Here is a 22,117-nt window from a genome sequence, read left to right as displayed (position 1 = left end):
GGCACATCCCATTTTTGTTTAGCATTTACAGTTGTATTTCAGGAGTTAAATCATGTAAAGTTCAAAAGCCACCTTGACATCAACTGAGGACAGGTACGTGTAAGTGAGAGAGTAGAGTGGCAGATAGTTAAGACGGAAGGATATGTGGGTTTTGGGGATAGGGTACAAGATGTGTCATGTGGGTAGGGAGCAACATGGGTGAGGCAGACAGTGTGACAAGCAGATGAGGCAGTTGATGTGCCAACTGGGTAGGTTGCCAGGTGGATGAGAGAGCTAGTGTGCTCGGTTCATGGATGAGCAGTCTGTGTGGAGGGTGGTGGTGGGGATTATTGTGGACATGTCCAGCAGCAGTGGGAAGGGGTGTGGTGACAAGTTGGTTTGGCGTTGAGTGTCTGGGGCATTCAGTTTGTATCAGATTGGAAGGTCGTATTGGGAGTCAAGTGCAGAAGAGTCAGGCTGTGTCAGGAGCTGCTCTTTGGGTCAGGAGGGGGCAGAGGGTGGTGAGTTAGTCGGTCAAGTTAATAGTTATCAGAAAGAGAATAGATTTAATCCCTTTAACAAGTATGGAAATTGCTGGAAGAAACTCAGCAAGTCTGGCAACATCTGTGGAGAGAAAGCAAAGTTAATGTTTTGAATCCAGTGACCTTTCCTCAGAACTAGTAGTGACTAGGGAAATATGTTATATATGCTGAAACCCGGTGGTGGGTAAAGGAGTAAGCAATAGTTGGAGACTGAGCCCAGAGGAAGAGTTAAGCAGACAAAGAGATGAATAGTGTTAAACCAGAAAGAAAACAAATGATAATGGGAATGCTTTACATCAGTTTCATAAATTCCAGTTCACAGAGAGTAGCCACATCCTCATCACCATGGATACACAATTCCTTTACACACATATCCTCAATTAGGATGGTCTTAGGGCCCTCTCTTCTTGGAATAAAGACCTGAACCATCCTCATCCACCACGAACCCCTTCCGGCTGGCCAAGCTTGTCCTCACTTTGACTAACCTCTCTTTTAATTCTTCTCACTATCTTCAGGTCAAAGGGTGGCCATCAGTACCTCCATGGGCCCCAGTTATATCTGTCTCTTCATGGGGTACTTGGAACATTCCTAGTTCCAATTCTACTCGGACCTTTTGCCTAACGCGTTCTCCAGTAAATCAATGACATAATCGTGCTGCTTCCTTCCCTCAGCCATGTGGAAAAACGCATCAATTTTACTTGCAATTTCCTCCCCACTCTCACCTTCACCTGGTCCATCTCTGACTCCTCCCTTCCCTTCCTTGATATCTCTGTTTCCATTTCTGGGGATAGGATAGGACAGGGATTCATTAATATCCACCACAAATCCACCCTGCTTCCTGTAAAGAGTGAATTCCATTCTCCCAGTTTCTTCGTCCCTCTCACATCTAATGATGTTAGCTTCTGCAAGTGGGCCTTACGGATGTCCATTTTTTCCTCAACCACCATGGGTGAGAGGGCCTCAGCCTGTCCAACGCATTTCCTGCACTTCTGCCTTCACCCTTTCTCTTCCCTCACACAAGACTGATAGAGTCCTTCCATCCCACCAGAATCACCATCTAATGGAGATTATTGCCCAATACCTGCCATTTCCACCATCTCCAGCTGAATGTCACTACCTCCTGCCCTCTGTTCAGCCTTCTACAGGGACCGTTCACTCTGGGACACCCGGGTCCACATCCAAACCCTCCCCAGAGCACTTTCCCATGCCTTCACAGAAATTGTGAAACTGGTCTGTTTACTTCCTCCCTCTTCGCTATCCAAGTCTCCAGTTACATCTTCCAGGTGAAGCAACAATTTACCTGCACTTCACTCAGTTTACTCTTTTAATTGCTCATATTGTGGTCTCCTCTGCATTGGGAAGACAAAACACAGACTGGGCGATCACTTTCTGGACACCTACATTCACCAGAAAAAGTGACCACAAGCTTTCAATAGCCTGTCCCTCCATCCACCCTATTGCCTGGCCAACATCTCTGTCTCAGGCTTGCTGCAGTGCTCCACTGAAGGTTAATGAATAGCATCTAAGTTTTCACTTGGGGGATCTACAGCCTTCAGGACTGAAGTTTAATAGTTTTAGGGCCTGAGTAGCTTCTTCCATGTCCTTTGCCCACTCCCACACTCTGCTTTCAGCACAGCCAACCCATTTTCAAATATTTATTATCCCCATTAGCAGTTCTTTCATAGAATGCCCTACAGTGTGAAAGCAAGCCATCTGGCCCACTGAGTTCACACTGATCCTTATCCCTCTTGGCTAATCCACTTAGCCGATGCATCCCTGAACACTATGGGCAATTTAATCAACCTAACCTGCACATCTTTGGACTATGAGAGAAAACCCATGTAGACAAAGGGAGAATGTCCAAACTCCCTAAAGATAGTTCCCGGGGGGTGACTTGAACCACTGAGCCACCATGGCACTCTTCTTTCCATTGGTTTACCATTATCCAACCCTTTGTCTATCTGTTTTTTTCTCTCTCTCTGGGCTCCATCTCCATCTGTGCCTTACTTCTGAATCCCCACCCCCCACTCCCCCATCGAGAACCTTTTCCTGGCTACTTCAATTCTGAAATAACTGAGCCAGAACCCTCCAAACATTTTAGGGACTTTCTTCGAGGGTTCTGAATACAAGGGAATTGAATACCAGGAGCTTGAATTTTCTGAGCAATTCCATCAGAGATAGCTGCATTTGGAAATCTGCAAGGTCCCATTGTATAATCAGTGCTCCAATGATTATCTAAGTATCGGGGTCAGTATCTTAAAAGTTAGCTCATCTGGTGGAATATTTCAACTTTGCAACTACAATTGCAGTTTTAAAAACAAAAGTTCTTTATTAGGCTGTAAGGCCTTGTGGAATGGTATGAGCTTCCAGAAGCTCACTAATATAAATGCAGGTTATTATTCCCTAACATGGAATAATGAACTGACACCAATTATAAACCAGAAATAATTCTACAAAACATTGGTTGAATGTCTTAGCAGTTCTGTACAAGAAAGAAAATAGTCAACAAAACACCACAATCTGTGAACACTTTGTCATAATATCTGAGCCAAGTGGAATTCTTGAAGGAGAGATTGCAGGCTGTAAAAGATGATTGTTTTTTCCAGGAAACAGCCGTCCAATGGGCCTGGACACAATGAGGTCTCAGGAGACCTGCTGGAGAGCAGAAAGCACAGGCAGTAACATAAAACAATTGAGAGGCATCTGCAGAACAAGGCCAGCTGTAGAATTGCCCTGCTGGAGCGGCACGAAGGCAATTTAGTCTCACTTTCCCATCTCAGCAACAGGGAAGGAAGACAGAGTTCAGCACCTGGGAGGTGGATTTATCTTAACACACGCGAGCCGAGAGGATGAATAAATTCGGGAAAGTTAGCGATGGGAACACAAAGCCATGAAATGAATAAACCACCCAAGAGGCAGACAGGAGGGGCGGGGGAAAAGTCTGGTCCCGAAACGAAAACAAACTGTGTGCACAGAGGCTGCTGGCTCAACATGTCACAGCAACAGCTTTCAGGCAACTTCCAACCCCTACATACGTGTTGGAGTTTAGATCAACATAAAGACAAAGGACACACTTCGACTAAGGTTCCCCCTTTGTAACCGGTGAGGGTCTCAAGTTAACCAGATGCAATACCACCATCACCTTTCATTTTGAAAATACTGGGGAACATTTACGTCTTAAAACTGTGTGTGTGTGTGTGTGTGGTGGGGGAGCGGATGTACAGGATCCACCCGGGTATCACCCCCCCTCCCTTTTGAGAAACACTTGATGGTATCAAATGTTCCCAAGCCACAGTGGCTCAGAACTCCACCTCCCCCCCCCCCCCCCCCCATCCCCCCACCTCCAATGTTTTCTCAATGACTCAGTTGCTGCGGGGGCGGAAGCCTTTGATCTGGGAACGTCAGGCGGAGGGCTGGACGAAGAGATGCTGAAATGAAATAAAAAGCCATCTGGGCATGTTGCAACAGCTCCCAGGGAAACACTGAGTGAGGGAGGGAGGGCGAAGAGACAGGGAGAGGGAGGGAAATGAACTAGAACCGTCCATCATCACTGGGTCTTCGCAGGTTTAAAATCCCCAGGCAAAAGGGAGAGAGAGTCCAGGTCAAACAGCATGCCCGAGATGAACAGTCAAACGGTCCTGAAGGAAGGGCTGTTGGAGAAAAGGAGTGACGGCTTGCTGCAGTTATGGAAGAGGAAAAGCTGCGTGCTCACTGACGAGGGGCTGTGCATCTACGAGCCGAAGGCGAGCCGCTCCAAATGCAAAGTGCTGCCGTTCGACAACATGAAGACGGTGGACTGCGTGGAGAGAAAAGGCCGGTACGTCTACTTCACCATCGTGATGGCCGACAGCAGGGAGATCGACTTCAGGTGCCTGGAGGACACGACGTGGAACGCGGAGATCACCCTGGGCATGGTGCAGTTTAAGAACCGCCAGGCCATCCAGTCGGTGAAATCCAGGCAGCTGGCTCACATCTGCACGCCTCCTCCAGCCATCAGCACCATGTCCTGATCCAAAGAGCCCCGAGGTGAGTGCGTTGTGCGAGCGCCTGCCCCGTCCTTTCCTCCCATCGCCGGCCTGCCACTGTCTCTCTGTACAGTGCAACATGCACTCGGCAGGGGGGGGGGGGGGGGGGGGGGTTCCAATGAATGAAGGAACAATGAACGCGGCTTAACTGTGAAACCAATTTGATCAGCAGGCAATCGCCTCTCGGTTCTGACCATTCTAGTTCTCCCGACAACACGAACATAAGCTCACAATTGTAATAAATTACTGTATACATTTGGGAGAATGGAAATTTAGTACAAAACAAGGAACAATTGGATTTTTCAGTGCTCTAGGATGAGAGGATTTCTGTATAGGGTTTAGCTCCACACATTCTGAAAACCAAATTTTAATAATCATGCTATTTTAGTAAAACAAAGGCAGTAATTGTGCACAATAAGGCTGTCACTTAAGGACGAGGCAACAACGATAACCCATAAGACCGTGTGACATAGGAGCAGAATAAGGCTATTCAATCCATCGAGTTTCCTCCATCATTCAACAATAGTGCAATTTTTTCTCAACCACCTTCTCCCCTTGACCCTAGGCCCCTACTAATTAAGAATCTGACTATTTCAGTCTTAATTACTTGGCTTTCACAGCCTTCTACTGCAATGAGTTCCACAGATTCATTATCGTCTGTCTGAAGAAATTCCTCCCTATTTCACTTCTAAAGGGTCGTCCTTTCACTCTGAGGCTGTACCCTTGGGTCCTAGTCAAGATTAGAGTGGTGCTGGAAAAGCACAGCAGGTCAGGCAGCTTCTGAGGAGCAGGAAAATCGACGTTTCAGGCAAAAGCCCTTCATTGGCCCTCATTCCTGATGAAGGGCTTTTGCCTGAAACGTCGATTTTCCTGCTCCTCAGATGCTGCCTGACCTGCTGTACTTTTCCAGCAACACTTTAATCTTGACTCTGATTTCCAGCATCTGCATTCCTCACTTTCACCCTTGAGTCCTAGTCATTCCCACTGGTGAAAGCATCTTTTCCACATCCACTCTATCCAGCATTCTGGAAGTTTCAATGAGATACCCCTCCCACCCTTCTAAATACCATCAAGTATGCACCCAGAGTCCTCAACCCGAAAACAATTAAGTTCCACAGGATTAGGATCGTGACATTTTCCAGTAAGAAATGAGTAAGAAACTTAAAAACAACTCAGTCAGCCATTTGAATTGTGTAAATATGGTACTCCTGAAAATAGTTGAAAAGCGTGGCAGTGGAAAAGTACAACAGATCAGGCAGCTTCCAAGGAACAGAAGAGTCGACGTTTCAGGCAGAAGTCCTGATGCTCAGATGCTACCTGACCTGCTGTGCTTTTCCAGCATCACCCTTTTCGACTCCTGACTCTCCAGCATCTGCAGTCCTCCCCTTCTCATACTCTTGACAATACCTATTTTAAGCAAGGCTTTTTCAGTTAGTTAGAGAAACAAGAGTTATGGGAAAAAGGTAGGAAAGTGGAGTTGATCTCATTCAATGGCAGGGTAGACTTGGGCTGAATGGTCTACTTCTGCACATATTTCTGTTTTTTTCTCTCTGATGAACCGTCATGGCTACCAGCTTTCTAAAGCACTGGCTGTAACAACTGTTCAAGAAGTGGGTCACAATTTTCTCATCTCTCAGAGGTTGCTGGTACACTATCAATACTGAACCCGACTGTGTTACACAGGGTAGGAAAAGCTTTATATATATTGCCAATCACAAAAGAAATTACATTTATATATTATGGTTAAATTAAAATATCCTTTCAAGGTATTGAACCACTGAAGAAGGTATAAAGTCAGCTAATTAAAGGTTTGATCGATGAAGTAGACATTTAGAATCATTTTAAAAAGGGAAATGTTGAGGCTGGTGTGGTGCAGTGTTAGAGTCCCTACTTTGGTGGTGGTGGGAGGGCCGCAGAGGGCCTGGGTTCAACATCAGGATGTGTGTCAACATGTCTCTGCAGATTGGATAAAACTGTCTAAAAGAGGAAGTGGAGATGGAAGGTTTAAGAGAGAAAATTCTGAGGTTTTGCTCAAAGTAACAGTGATGGTGCAATTAATATCAGAGCTGCACAATGGGCCAAGATGAGATCTGGAGGGTCTTTGGTGATGGGAAAGGTCAGGAAGGGGAAATGATTTGAGAGCAAGGATGAGGATTTAAAATGTGATGTTTTGCAGATGGAAAACCAATAAGCATGGGTTGCTTGGGGAACAGGTTTTAGGGAGAGTTAAAATGTTTGGAGGCGGAGGTGGGTACTGCAGATGCTGGAGATTAGAGTCAAGATTAGAGTGGTGCTGAAAAAGCACAGCAGGTCACGCGGTATCCAAGGAGCAGGAAAATCGATGTTTCAGGCAAAAGCCCCAATCAGCAGTTTTGGAGGGTGGAAAGCCACAGGAGCAATAGTTTCATTAGCAGGTAAAGCAGGTCTGAAATCAAGGTATGTTGCCGAGGTGGAGGGAGGTAGGCTTGGTGATATTGCCAAATCATGCTTAAAACCTCATCTCAGGTTCTGACGCTAGTTTAAGTCAAGTTTAAGACATTTGCCAGATATGGAAACATTGGACAGGAACGAGGTTTCTGACAGGGACCAAAGCCAGTGGGTTTTGTTTGACAAAGTCTCTGCTTGATTCAGATCTGGGTGTCAGATATTTAGAGACAGCAGAGGGATTCAAAGGATGCTGGCGAGTTTAATCTCAAAGTCATATGATAATTGAGATAGATGGAGTGATTAAAAACTACCTTTTAATATTTGGTTTAGAAATTATTCTTACACACTCTGGCTGCAATAAGCATGTAAGCATACCTGAAACTCCTAATTTGACCACATCCTTTTACATTAGTTCAACTGCCGATATTTCATCCTTCAATCAAGCAGCTTGAAAAAAAACAGGAATTAATTGCTTTATAACATTAGTTATCCTCTGATGATTGTTCCTATTGTCATTTGTCTGTGCTATAGTATAAATATTCTTGCTTTCTATTTGTGCTGACTAACTTTAGGAAGAAAAAGGTTGAGGTATTCATTCATTTTAGAGTTTTCTTGTAGTATCATAATGTGCAGAAGGTGGCTGCTATGTTAGCTAATATTCATTGAGGAGAAAGTGAGGTCTGCAGATGCTGGAGATCAGAGCTGGAAATGTGTTGCTGGAAAAGCGCAGCAGGTCAGGCAGCATCCAGGGAACAGGAGAATCGACGTTTCGGGCATAAGCCCTTCTTCAGGAATATTCATTCCCTATTAAGTGAACTGAGGCTTTCTCAGGATGTAACAGTTGCCATAAAAATTCAGATTTCTATTTAATTTAACATAAACTTCTCTGCCATTTAAACAAAGGCACTAAAATACTTATAAAAATGCTTAAAAATTGAATGGAACAATTTTTTAAACCAACAATTAATATATTTTTAATATCATGTGATGAGTCAAAAATATTAATATCTTCAAATATTTAGAATAGCAATATCAAAACACAATTCAAGTATTAGGAAAAGAGTTCAAGCAGTTAATACCCTGTGTAATGTCTGATAAGCTTTTTGGATTCAACATTTGAAGTTTTTAGTTCACAAATAAAACCTCAAGTTGTGTACTCATTTAATATGGTATGCAGAATCTACATTCAGTTGTTCTGTTTTTACCAATTTCTCAAATTTGCAAGAACAGAATGCTGAGGAAGTCTGAGGCAAAAATAGCAAATCTAGCAGCATCTACATTAATGTTTCATCACAACTGATTATCCATTAACCTGGTTTTAGATAGTTCTCAAAAAAGATATTTCTCTAACAGATGTTGGTAATTAGTAATTTTGCTAAAGGTTCATAGAAATCTATTACAAACAATCTAACTTAATTATATTTAGCCTATTTTGCATAACATGTAATGTAACAGATACAGATACCTTTCCTTGCAAAAGCTACAGACCTGGAAGGGTACTTCAATGATGGGAATGTCGTGTGCTTATGGTCTACTATTAAAACCTAAGTCAGAATAAACTTAACGTTTACCTGGTTATTTTTTAATATTTATCTCAAGACATTATCATGCTACACTATTGTTCTACTGTTCCATCAACTGTTCAGTATTTCAACCAAATAGCTATTCCTAATATGTGAAGTGGGAAAATAATACTTTTTACAGTTTTCAAATCAGTACTAGAACCACTAATAGTAATTGCTCGAGTCTCATTTACTTTCCTGGTGGTCACCCAAGATAAAATTATTTCACAGTCAGCCGCATTGGGAAAGGTCTCCCATGAGCCTCTAGATATAAATGCTGCTGTTGTCCTAACAATGCCATGTGAGGCAACATAGTTGGATCCAATTCTCTCATTCAATATCCAATGGAAAAGATGAAAGAAAAGGCAAAAGGTGAATCAATCTCAATTGCCTGTTGGATATGAGCAAGGAGAACTCAGCTGAACTTGCTCGCATGCAGTTGAGACAATTTATTTTAGCACAAAATAGCTTTATTTTAAACAGAGAGCCAACAGTTGTACATCATTTAAATTTTAAGCAGAGTGCATAATTGGAAGTTAATGTCCTGGATGTTTGGTACAATAGCTTCTTTAGCATTTAAATCAATCAGATAACACAATATGAAATTAGCATTGGATGATTTATTTTTCAATTGTGGTGGAATACACACCCAGAGTTATATCCTGCAGTATTGTTTCTGGTCCCTCCCTGTAATTGTACTAGGTGCTGTTGACTTTGTGTGTCATAATAGCTTTTAGTCATTGGCCTTTTACATTAATAGAAATAAGTTTGGATGTCTTCATCGAAACGTTTTGTTTAATGTTTAGGTCAGCTTCATTAGAATCTGAATAGATCTGATCCATAGTGGTACGTCTCCAGCTTCAGTACTGTGAATGCTTTGAATGTGGTTGAACATTGAAATTGATTGGCAGTATTAGCATTAAAATAGTTTTTCCCAGCATGAGTCATTAATTTCATTAATTAGTTTTGGGCATGATGAAAGTAAATAATGTGTGTGTAGGTGGGATGCGGTAGACAGCTTTCATTGACTTACCACAATTTTCTGTGATCCAGATTCATGAAAGATTGCTGGTACTCTGAGTTTCATAGTCTGACTAATTTTGCTGACTAAATTTTAAAAAAATCAACCAGAGAGTAAACTGTTATGATTCTTTAGGAACCAGTATGCCACTGTCTAGACTTGGATATAAATCCAGTCTGGACAGAATTACCTCTTTTTGTAATTGACGTGTGTATAATATTATTTACAAATTACTACGTAGTGTGGGGCAAGCATTGAACTGGTTCTAAATCTTCACCTGTGTAACAGTAATAGAAAAAAAACTTAATGTAAACAAGTTGGTGAGACCTCTTCTCAAGTACTGTGTGCAACTCTGGTCACCCGGTAATAGGAAGGCTTTTAAACGGCAGAGGGTTCAGAAAAGATTTACCAGAATGTTACTGGGAATGGAGGGTTTGAGGTATAAAAGATAGGTTGTGACATTTTTCACTGGAGCATAGGGGGTTGAGGGGTGACCTTATTGAGGTTTAGAAAATTATGATGGACATAGATAAGGTGAATGACAAGGGCCATTTCTCTAGGGTGAGGGATTTCAAAACGAGGGGGCATATTTTTAAGATGAGAGGAGAAAAACGACATGAGGGCACCTTTTTCTTACATAGAGGGTGGTTTGTCTGTGGAATGAACTGCCAGCGAAAGTGATGAATGCAGGTACAGTTACAACGTTTAAAAGGCATTTGGATAAGTTCATGAATAGGGAAGGTTTGGAAGGATATGGGCCAAGTGCAGGCAGGTGGAACTCGTTTAGTTTGGGAACATGGTCAATGTGGATTGAACAATTTGGGATTGTTTCCACTTTACTAGAACAGTCAAAATTTCTACAGTTGTTACCAGAAGGAGAAATGTTTTATGTGTTTTTAAAAAAGAGGCCACAAATGTTATTAATGCTACCAGAATTAATGCATCATGTATTTGTTAAATATTCTGTGATTTACTATCTTTCAGGCATTTATGTGTATTAAACTAATGAGTTAATACTTTTTAAAATATGGGAAAATGAATGTCAAAATGATTATCAAGGTTGATCTACCAATTTTAATATCAGTAATTTTTTTTTAGATTAATAAGCCTGACAATTAATGCAAAGAAAGATTGCAGGTGCATCATTTAAGCTAATAATCTAACCTTTAGTTTAATATTAGCATTGCTTCTATAGTATGTGACTTATGCAGAACTATGTATATATGTGGCTTCCATAACTCACTCATATCAACCTTTAGTTAGTTCGATCAGTGGCACCATTGAACTTGAAAGTGTTGTATATTAACACAATTTCAGTAATTCAACTTTGAATTTTCCACCAGTACCAAATGAGTAACTAGTTCAGTCGGAGCTGGGAGTAAAGTGCATTGTTAGGGAGATAATGAACGTAAATCAATACCAATCAGCCTTTCTGGAAGTGATTTGAAGTTAATTGCTGCCATCTCTGCATGAAAAATAGGGATGAACCACGAGGAATTCCATATGCTAAACCACCCCGGTGACTATCTTCAGACTCCAGCATTCAAAATACATTCAAATAATATGAGTGAATTATTCACATTTTATCTGGTTCTTTACACGTCTAATGTGACCAGAACATAATACCTGCTTGATTTGTAAGTTTTACAGATCCAGGATATAACATTGTTATTGTTTGTATAGATTGAAACTTAAACATTCTAATAAGATTATATTTAAAAATTTAATCTTGCAACATTTCTAAACTGAGAACATTAATAAAGTGTAACAAATTATATCATCAAAACAATGCAGTGCTGCAGTGAAAGATAACATCAGTGCCATCACTTGTAACTCAAGTGTTATTTGATCTTCATCTCACTTGATTAATGGCGGAAATATTGATAGTTAATATTTAACCATGATTATACAGACTTTTATTTAATTCTTAATTAATACAGCTTCACTATAATCATATGAATATTTATTAGGTCAGATTCATGCCATGGATAGTTAAATGTGAAGACACGGAGAAATCTCACCATAGATTTGTTGACATTGGACAAGCAATTAGTTTAATCTGTTGAGGTCTTGCTGACCATGTAGTCTTGCTAGGAATGAATGTGGTTTACAAAGAGGGCTCTAATATTACAGAATAACTGATCAGCTGACTTGGTTTCACCACGAGCCAGACTACATGCTAGTAATGTACCCTCACAAATATATTACTGTCTTGCAAGGATAGTACCAGATGTATGTTCTTTATCGAAATGTGCAAATGGAAATTCTAACCCACCCTCATCCTGGCTTTGGCATCTCGAGTATATAAGACGCAGTGTGGCTGATGTGGGGCTGTAAGTTATATGTTACAGTATAATTCAAAATAAATGATCTTGCACTGTATGGAAACATACTCTTTGGTCCAACCAATCCACGCCATCCATAATCATAAACTAAAGTATTCCCACCTGCCTCATATCCCTCCAAGCATTTCTTATTCATGTACTTTTAGATTAGATTCCCTACAGTGTAGAAACAGGCCCTTCGGTCCAACAGGTCCACACCGACCCTCCGAAGAGTAACCCACCCAAACCCCTTTTCCCTCTGACTAATGCACCTAGTTGACAATTTAAGCATGGCCAATTCACCTAACCTGCACATCTTTGTACTGCGGGAGGAAACCATAGCACCCAGAGAACACACGGAGAATGTGCAAACTCCAATCACCTGAGGTTGGAGTCGAACCTGGAACCCTGGTGCTGTAGAGGCAATGGTGCTAACCACTGAACCACCGTGCCACCCCTTATCCAGATGTCTTTTAAATGTAACTGTATCCGCGTCCACCACTTTCTGTGGAAGTTCATTCCACAAATGAACCACGGGAAAAGGCACCGTCATTCACCTTATCTATACCCTTCATGATTTAATAAACTTCTATAAGGTTGCCCCTCAACCTCCTAACATCCAGCGAAAAAAGGCCCCAACCTATCTAGCCTCTCCTTATAACTCAAACTCTCCTTTCTTGGCAACATCCTGGTCAATCTTTTATGAATCCTCTTCAGTTAGTAAGATTTATGGGCGGCACGGTGGCACAGTAGTTAGCACTGCTGCCTCACAGCACCAGAGACCCGGGTTCAATTCCCGACTCAGGCGATTGACTGTGTGGAGTTTGCACATTCTCCCCGTGTCTGCGTGGGTTTCCTCCGGGTGCCCCGGTTTCCTCCCACAGTCCAAAAGATGTGCAGGTCAGGTGAATTGGCCATGCTAAATTGCCCGTAGTGTTAGGTAAGAAGGGGTAAATGTAGGGGTATGGGTGGGTTGCGCTTCGGCGGGTTGGTGTGGACTTGTTGGGCCGAAGGGCCTGTTTCCACACTGTAAGTAATCTAATCTAATCTAATCTAATCCTTTCTACAACAGGATGACCAGAACTGGATGCATTACTCCAGAAGAGTTCTCACCAATGTCCTATTTAACCTCAACATGATGTCCCAACTCCTATGCTCAAAGGTCTGAGCAATGAAGGCAAGCATGCTAAGTGCCTTCTTAACCGCCCTGTCTACCTGTGATGCTAGCTTCAAAGAATTATCTATCTGAACCTTGAGGTTTTTTTGGTCTAAAACACTACCCGAGGCCTTACTTTTAATTGTATAAGTCCTGCGTTGATTTGCCTTACCAAACATGATACCTCACATTTATCCAAATTAAACTCCATCAACCACCCCTCAGCCCACTGACCCAATTGATTAAGATTTCTTTATCATTTTAGATAACCTTCTTCACTGTCTACTATATCACCAATTCTGGTGTCATCTGAAAACTTACTAACTTACTTCTATAATCTCATCTAAATCATTTATATAAATGACAAACAAAAGTGGACCCAGCACCGATCCCTGCTGGTGACAGGCCTCCAGTCTGATAAATAACCCTCTACCATCACGCTCTGTCTCCTGCTGCTATTTTGTATCCAGTTGGCAAGCTCATCATGAATCCCATGTGATCTAACTATATTAATTAGTCTATCATGCAGAACCTTGTCAAAGGCTTGATTTAAGCAGCAACATCAGCGAAAACACAAAAATTAGTCTTATTAACAAAGGAAAAAAGTAGCTCAAGTTTGAATTCCCAACAATATGATATGCTGGGGCATGCAAAGTTATGAGTCAAGTGTTGAAAATGGGATTAGAATAATTAGGTGGTTGTTTTTGACCGGCATGGATGCAATAGGCTGAAGGGCCTTTTTCTGTATCTTAGGTCTCTGACTCTAAGGAGCAACACCCAGATATTTGCATGTGTTGACTTTGGTCAAGGACAGAATCAAGATTCATCTACAATGCCAACCCACAAATAAATAGAATGATAAGGTTTTTAAATTACGGGAAGGTGTATAATGTACACAGAACATATTTCAACAATGAGCCACGGTCTACATGGGTATAGAAAGTGGAGAGAACTGGGGAGGGAATATATGTATATCTGTCATCTCCTTTATTAAAAGTATCTATGACATCTTTCATGGTTACATTGAGTTCTTCTGTTCCAAAATTGTTTGATTATCTTTGGATTCTAAATGTTGCTGTTGTAACTAAGAAAATAATATAAGTGGGCTCCACCATTTTCCTTTTTACTCCAATATATTCTTAGTTCATGTCCAATTTGAATTTTATCATATAATTCTTTTCTCTCCAGCTATCATTGATATGCAAAAGTGATGAACAAATCTTGACCTACAACCAAACAACGCTGAACGGGACAGGATTGATTTTGTGTCTGCATCCATCACAAGACTACACCTCAGTTCAACCAAATGACAATCATGACTCAAAATGGATGTATCTTCACGAGAAGGACTGTATTATAATAATCTAGAGAACAGATTCATTATTCACAATACGCTTCTCAGTCTTAATTTTTTTTATTCTTATTTATTAAATGACCAATACTCACTGTAGCGATGACTTCATGCAAGTCACACATAATGCATTGTAAATTACTGATGCCAACTTTATTTATTGAGATATACTGTCTTTTCAATGCTTGACACTGTGGCTTTTTCTCTGCCAAACGGTAAATCTTGCAATCTGTATGAAGATTGTTTTTTTTTGTCTGTTAACATGTAAATAAAAATAATGACAAACGTGACCTGAAACTATTTTTTATTTGACAATGCACCATACAATATTACACCAAGAAAACTGTTATGAATTAGGGTGGGGTGGATAAAGGTCAAAATTACAGGGCACTGGCAAAATTAAAGGAGAAAAAAGAGAAGGAGGGATGGAGAAAAAAGGAATGGCTATGTGATATTCAATTTGATTGTTCAAAAATTAAAGCATATTACAAACATTGTACAACATGATGTACTTCATCGATTGAGAGTCTAAGGTGCATTGAAATGTACAATCCAATATGTGGTTGAGTTTCTTCCCCACTACATCACCTGCTTCAAGTCAGGCAGTAGCAATTTGAAAAGTCACCTGACTTGAATGTCTTTGAACCACATTGGTTTTCCAGATTTAGTTCATTGTCATGTGCATATATACTAACAAGAGGGCTGTTATGGTGTACTGGTAGTGTCCCTACCTTTGAGCTAGATGGTTCAGTTCATGGGCCACCTGCCACTGATGTATGTTATAACATGCCTAAACATGTTGATTAAAGACATTTTTAAGGTCTTGTGGCACAGTGGTGGTGTCTCTGCCCGTGGGCCAGAAGGCTTGGGTTCAAGTTCCACCTACCCTGAACAGGCGGATTAAAATAACTATGTACTGGGAGAGATTAAAGCATTTGGCAGGGAGGAAGAGGAATGATGGTAGGGTATCATAGTGTATCTGATAGTCTCTGGATTGGGGTGTTTCAGAGCAGTGGCAGAGGCCTTGTAACCAAAGGCTTCCTGGCAACTGTGTTAGCAAGAGAAGATGCTCTGTTGTGGAAGCAGTAGAAATCCTTTTGCAGCAATTGCAGCTTTGGACAAATCTGACATTACCCCAAGGTGGCTGCAGGGTGATAAAAAGTTATGCTCCATGATGCTTGGCAGAATGTAATCACTTCCCTGAAGATGTGGGTACAGAGAGTCCAGTAACCTTAATAGATGTGGCAAGGTTGAAGATTGCATTGACTGTTCATCTAATATGATCCATTTATTATTTAAACAAGCACATTATTCATGCACATTGATTTCATTGCCATGTCTCTAGCTTTACAATGTCATTTAGTTTAAGCTGCATCATGCATTCCCTGGTGTTTTCTAATACCCTCTTTAAAAGAGATGTATGCAAGCAATGGTCCTGCTACTGGTTACCAATATAATGTACATGTCAACATGAAACTATTGGAGAATATCTGGTGAAGCTACACATACTCGTCTCTTCGTGAGTAGCCCCTGAAAATTCAAGGCTGGAAGTGGATAAAGAAACTGGGACTGGGAAAGTAGGAGGTTTTGCCTTCTTCATTCTCCAGCTATTCATTACACAATCACTTACACCAAATTGTGTGTTGATTGGCAGCTTCATATCCTGATTTGAATTATGTTTACTTACCAGCAAGTTGTAATGGAATCTTATTGGGAACCAGTTTTATTCACTTTTTTGGTATCAGAGAAAACTTTGTCTTGACTTTTGCACCGAGTCACTGCATAAAGCATCTTTTTACTATCAATGTTATTCTACAAGCAACAGGATATAGATTCATTCCAATTAACTAAGGTAGTATGCTTAGTCAGAGTATAATGAATGGGTGAACCTGTAAGGAGGAGGAGGAGATGGAAGAGGCAGGGAGAGTTGGAAACACCTGGCTGTAAAATCTTGTGTACATTCACAACCGACGAGCACAAGACTATAGTATAACATGCTATTCTTTGCAAACTACTGCGACATCTACTATGTTTTTAAAGACATTCAACTTATTATTATTTCCCCAATCCATGCCCACTTTTTCTGCAAGTCTTCATGAGGTTTCTAGCTCTTGCACCATACTGAAATGGCCCTAATCAAAGTGATAAATAGCATCCTCTGTGACACGGACTGTGGTCCAGTGTCATTCTGCATACTTCCCAAACTGCCTGCAACATTCAACTATGGCTCATCACACATTATTCTCAAACACTTTTGCCAAGTTGTCCTCACCAAGTTCAATTCTTATCTATCCAGTTGCAATCTGAGATTTTTGTTTCTCCCTCTTCCTCTCAATTTCTCAAAGATTCACCATTGATGCTTTGCTTTTATTCATTTAAATGCTGCCCATGAATGACATCACCAAGGATGTGAAATCAGGTTCCCTATGTATATTGATGGCATGTAGTTCGATGTCACCATGACTTCCCTGAGACATGCCTTTTTATGAAGCACTGGGGAGACTAAAATCATTTCTTTTGACTCCACAGCACAACTATATTCCTCGTCACTATTTCAAGCAAAACTCGAGTTTTTGCAATCTTAGTATCCTATTTGACTCAGAATTGAGCTTCTGACTATTTCAATCATAAGAAATCTTTGCTCTGATCTCTGGCTTTGCTTATCACCACCCTTGCCTCAGGCGTTCTGTTGCTTTACTTTCAGACTGAACTATTCCAATGCTTTGATGGCTGCCTTCCATTTTCCATCCTTCATAATGATGAATTCATCGAAAACCCTGCAGTTTCTATCCTATCTTGTACCAAGTTCCTTTCTCCCAGTCCTCAATCATACTCAGTTACATTCACTCCAGTCTACAAGTGGATTTGAAATTCTTATATTGTTCAAATTCTTGCAGGACCTCACCTCCCCGTTTCTCTGTGAACTCCTTTCACCCTACAATGTCCAAGACTTTGGCTTTCCTCCAACTTCAGGGTCTTGTGCAATCCCAGACTTTCATCATTCTCTCAAGCAGTGCCCTCACCTGTCTAGGCCTGCATATCTTGAACATTCGCTCTTAACCTCTCCCTATATCTACGAGTCTCCTTAAAACCTATCTCCCTCTCAATATTTCCTTTGGCTTAGCATGAAATTTTGTTGGGTTAAGTTCTTTTGATACATCTTTGGAATATTTTACTGCATTAAAAGTGCGATATGAAAGGAAGTTGCTGCTGAGAGGAAAGTTCAATGTAGAAAATGGAACAATGGCAGGTACCTCCCAAACAAACCTTACAAAACTGCTGCTCCCACACAGTGTGTCTCAAGCACATGAAGTAAGACAAATGCAGTTGTTCAACAGCAGCAATAAAAATTATTACAGCAACAATGGTTGCTTATTCATTCGGTAATAATCTTTTTAAATCAAGCATGCCTGAGAACTGCTAATATTACATTTACACAGGGATTTGAGTTAACATCTTGAAAACTGCCTTTAATAGAGAAAAATGCGTTTTTCATTACCATAATAAAATTTAAAGTTGCGTATTACTGACAGGGCAAATATTGCTGCTTCTACCTGTCTTGCCACAGAAATATTTAGCATTCACATAGGATGGAGTCGCAGTGCTAACAAAAACATCTTTACTAAATCTTCTTTATCCTAAAACCACAGAAACATGGTATTTGGAACACTAAGATGAATAAAATTGGCCCTATATTGCCCCAACATACACCAATTGTATCCCCTTTTTTGTGGGTTATTTCTTTTATCTCAATGCAGGAGAAATTCTACTCGCTACTACCCAGATAGAACCTGTGACATAAACAATGTTTCCATTACACTTACAGCAAAGCTCTGGTCACAGGCTGCGGCATCTCAGCAGACATTCCAGGGCAATGCAGTCTGACATTGAACAAAGCATTATTGTTCCAAAACAGTGATTTGGCTTCCTAATCATTTCAGAAACAAGTTTGAAGTAGAAGCTAGTCAAAGTATACAGAAATATTGTGAACAACTACAACACATTGTTACTGTACAGGGGCTTTAGGATAAACTGAATCCACATAGCCAAGAAAGTCTGAGTAGGTGACCTACTTGATTTACCTACAAGTTACATTCTATTTAGTTAAAGATATAAAGAGCAGTAAGGATATATATGAGGGTAACATTTTAAATCACGTTACTGAATACATATGTAAACTGTGTGTACTTTGTGATTATAGTTTATTATCTTAAATGCCTGGCAGGTGAAAGTCATTTCCTGTTTTAATTATTTTTCCACATCATCGCATGTTTCCTGACCTTGCATTGGGTTCAATGACAGTTAGGGAGATTTACTAATTTATTCATGGATGTGGCTGTTGTTAGAAAGGCCAGCATTTACTACTCATCCTTTATTCGGTATTCAGTGGAGCCATTTTCTTGAACTGTTGCAGACGTGTGGTGAAAATGCTTCCACTGCGGAATTAGATCAAGAGTTAGAAGATTTTAAGCCAGAAAGAATGAGGCAATGGTGAAATATTTCCGAACCAGGATCCTGCAAGTTTGCAGGTGATTGTCTCTCCATAAGGCCTTGCCCTTCTAAAGGGTACAGAATGTGAGTTTGGAAGATGTGTTGAAGGAGCTTGGCAAGAAGCTGCAGTGTATCTTGAGATGATATACACTGTAAATAGGGTGGATGAAATCTTAACCAGTTTTAAATTATTTCTGCTATTGGGACCAAATGTTCCATACTGATGAAACATTTGTCATTCAGTTAAGGATGGTAGACATACCCTCAAGGTCTGAGGAGCAATCAGAGGACACAAAGTTCTGGACAATCAGTAGCCCCATCATGAGAGATCAGTGCTGCTGAGGTGGATAGGCCGTTGTTGGGTTTCTTCAAAAAGAGGGTGCTTTTTGCTTTTTATTTTAAAAAGTGGAGCCACAGCTGTTATGCCACATTTGTAGATGCACACTGTGGCATTATTGCACTGTCCATGATGAAGGTAGATTGAAGAGATGTCAATAATCCCACTTACAGGTTCCTGCCAAGCTCTGGCTTCAGCAAGAACCACCAAGTTCAGGAAGACCCCAGCGTCATCATCAACACTTTGGCTACCAGCTGATGATGGGTGGGCAGCTGTTGCAAAGATTTGCCCCAGTTGGGAAGATTGTTTGGACACAGGAACATAGCAAGGCAACTTGATGCCCTGGTTTCTGATTCTGCTCCTGATTCCATCTGTAAGCTGCCTACATGGGCTAAGAAGATTCTGTCTGCTGACCCTGGCATGCTGAGGTATTTACATCAGGTTCTTGCTCCTGAAATTTACAAGAACAAGTTTCTGAAGGAAATGACATTTTCAGGAAGAAGCACATTCTGAATTTAAGTTTCTGAATTAAACTTATAAATCAAATTCAATGTAGAATTTGATGAGTTGTGCATTTTTTTGCAGCCAGGCGAATTTGTAATTCATAGCAAAATAGGTGTAACAGGGATAGTTGGCCACATCGAGGTAAAGGTATGATCATTGTGGACACTAGCAAAGGTGTTAGTATGATCTACCCTTATTGTGAAGTCACAATTGTCAGTATTGAGTGAGCTGGTGGCAGTGGATGGACAAGCTGCTTACCTGAGTGACAACAGCATCTTGTGTTCATATCTCAGGCATGCCACTAGTATGTAGTATTTACTCTGTTGCAAGGCAGGTCAGAGCTTTTAAAGTTCTGAAACAAATAAAGACAATCCATTCTCATGTTGTGCCAAAAAATGTCTCTGAGACTTCTCTTTGTAAGATAGGCCTGGAACAGTTTTACGTTTCAAGGTGGATTGCAGTACTCAGACTCTAGTATACATTTTTAAAACTTCATTTGTAAGATGTGGGCATCACTGACTGGCTAACATTTTATCATCCATCCTTAGTTGTCCTTGAGAAGGTGGTGGTGAGCTGCCTTCTTGAAACACTGCAGTCCAATTGCTCTGGGTTGACCCACAATGTGATGAGGGAGGGAATTCCAAGATTTTGACCAAGTGACAGTGAAGGAATAGAGATATATTTCCAAGTCAGGACAGTTAGTGGCTTAGAGGGGAACTTGAAGGTGATGGTGTTCCCATATATCTGCTGCCCTTGTCCTTTGAGATGAAAGTGGTCATGGGTTTGGAAGGTGCTGTCTGAGAACCTTCGGTGAATTTCAGCAATTTTGTTAGATAGTACATACTGCTGCTACTGAGCATTGAGTGGATGCTTGTGATTGTTGTGCCAATGAAACAGGCTGTTTTGGCCTGATGGTGTCGAGCCTCTAAATGGAAGTTAGTTTTAGTTGCTAGAGGCCAGTCATCACAACTCTAGAACATTTCTGCATCAGGGTCATGTTCTTGGCCCAACTATCTACAGCTGCTTCACCAATGTCAGCAGGTTCCAAGTGATTGATTGTGTTAGGAACTCTCTAGTCCGAGGTACAGACACATGTTTCTGTGGCCAGCAGCGAAAAATCAGAATAATGGGTTGCTTCCCTGGTGCCAGGATCAAGGATGTCTCGGAGAGGATGCAGAATGTTCTCAAGGTGGAGAGAGACCAGCAGGAGGTCATTGTATACATTGGAACTAACGACATAGGAAGGGAAAAGATTGAGATTCTGAAGGGACATTACAGAGAGTTAGGCAGAAATTTAAAAAGGAGGTCCTTAAGAGTAGTAATATCTGGATTACTCCCGGTGCTACGAGCTAGTGAGGGAAGGAATAGGAGGATAGGGCAGATGAATGCATGGCTGAGGAGCTGGTGTACAGGAGAAGGACTCACATTTTTGGATCATTGGAAGCTGTTTTGGGGTAGAAGTGACCTATACAAGAAGGATAGATTGCACCTGAATTGGAAGGGGACTAATGTACTGGCAGGGAGATTTGCTAGAGCTGCTCAGGTGGATTTAAACTGATGGTGGGGAACCCAGGGTGATAGTGAGGAAAGATTTCAATTTGAGACTGGTACAGTTGAGATCAACAGCCAGTCAAACAGTCAGGGAAGGCAGGAACAAAGCAGAGAACAAAGTACGACTGATAAATTAAACTGCATTCATTTCAATGCAAGACAGGGAAGGCAGATGAACTCGGGGCATGGTTAGGAACATGGGACTGGGATATCATAGCAATTACAGAAACATGACTCAGGGATGGACAGGACTGGCAGCTTAATATTCCAGGATACAAATGCTCCAGAAAGGGAGGAAAGAGAGAAGGGGGAGTGGTGTTTTTGATAAGAGATAGCATTACAGCTATACTTAGTGAGAATATTCCCGGAAATACATCCAGGGACATTATTTGGGTGGAACTGAGAAATAAGAAAGGGGTGATCACCTTATTGGGATTGTATTATAGACCCCCAAATAGAGGGAAATTGAGAAACAGATTTGTAAGGAGATCTCGGTTATCTGTAAGAACAATAGGGTGGTAATTGTAGGGGATTTTAACTTTCCAAACATAGACTGGGACTGCCATTGTGTAAAGGGTTTGGATGGATAGGAGTCTGTTAAGTGTGTACAAGAAAATTTTCTGATTCAGTATGTGGTTGTACCGACTACAGAAGGTGCAAAACTTGACCGACTCTTGGGAAATAAGGCAGGGCAGGTGACTGAGGTGTCAGTGGGGGTGCACTTTTGGGCCAGCGACCATAATTCTATTAGTTTTAAAATAGTGATGGAAAAGGATAGACCAGATCTAAATATTGAAGTTCTAAATTGGAGGAAGGCCAATTATAATGGTATTAGGCAAGAACTTTC

General features: G+C 41.0%; 1 protein-coding gene across 1 annotated transcript; it reads left to right on the top strand.

Moving 5' to 3' along the window:
* Positions 1-3,970: 3,970 nt before the first annotated feature.
* Positions 3,971-14,677, top strand: LOC122563236 (pleckstrin homology-like domain family A member 3). The gene is made up of 2 exons (XM_043716840.2): positions 3,971-4,547; positions 14,225-14,677. Exon 1 carries the CDS (start codon positions 4,133-4,135, stop codon positions 4,529-4,531), a length of 399 nt encoding a protein of 132 aa, XP_043572775.1. The 5' UTR covers positions 3,971-4,132; the 3' UTR covers positions 4,532-4,547; positions 14,225-14,677.
* Positions 14,678-22,117: the final 7,440 nt, after the last annotated feature.

Source organism: Chiloscyllium plagiosum, unplaced genomic scaffold (genome assembly GCF_037043375.1).
Source record: "Chiloscyllium plagiosum isolate Xiang-an unplaced genomic scaffold, Cpla_swu_hap1 HiC_scaffold_26, whole genome shotgun sequence".
NCBI classification, from domain to species: Eukaryota; Metazoa; Chordata; class Chondrichthyes; order Orectolobiformes; family Hemiscylliidae; genus Chiloscyllium; species Chiloscyllium plagiosum.
The sequence above is the reverse complement of the archived record's forward strand: the minus strand, read 5'-3'. Positions and strand labels throughout refer to the sequence as shown.

What these genes read in the sequence shown, in the direction of transcription:
- LOC122563236 (XM_043716840.2), top strand. Translation starts at nt 4,133, where the DNA reads ATGCCCGAGATGAACAGTCAAACGGTCCTGAAGGAAGGGCTGTTGGAG.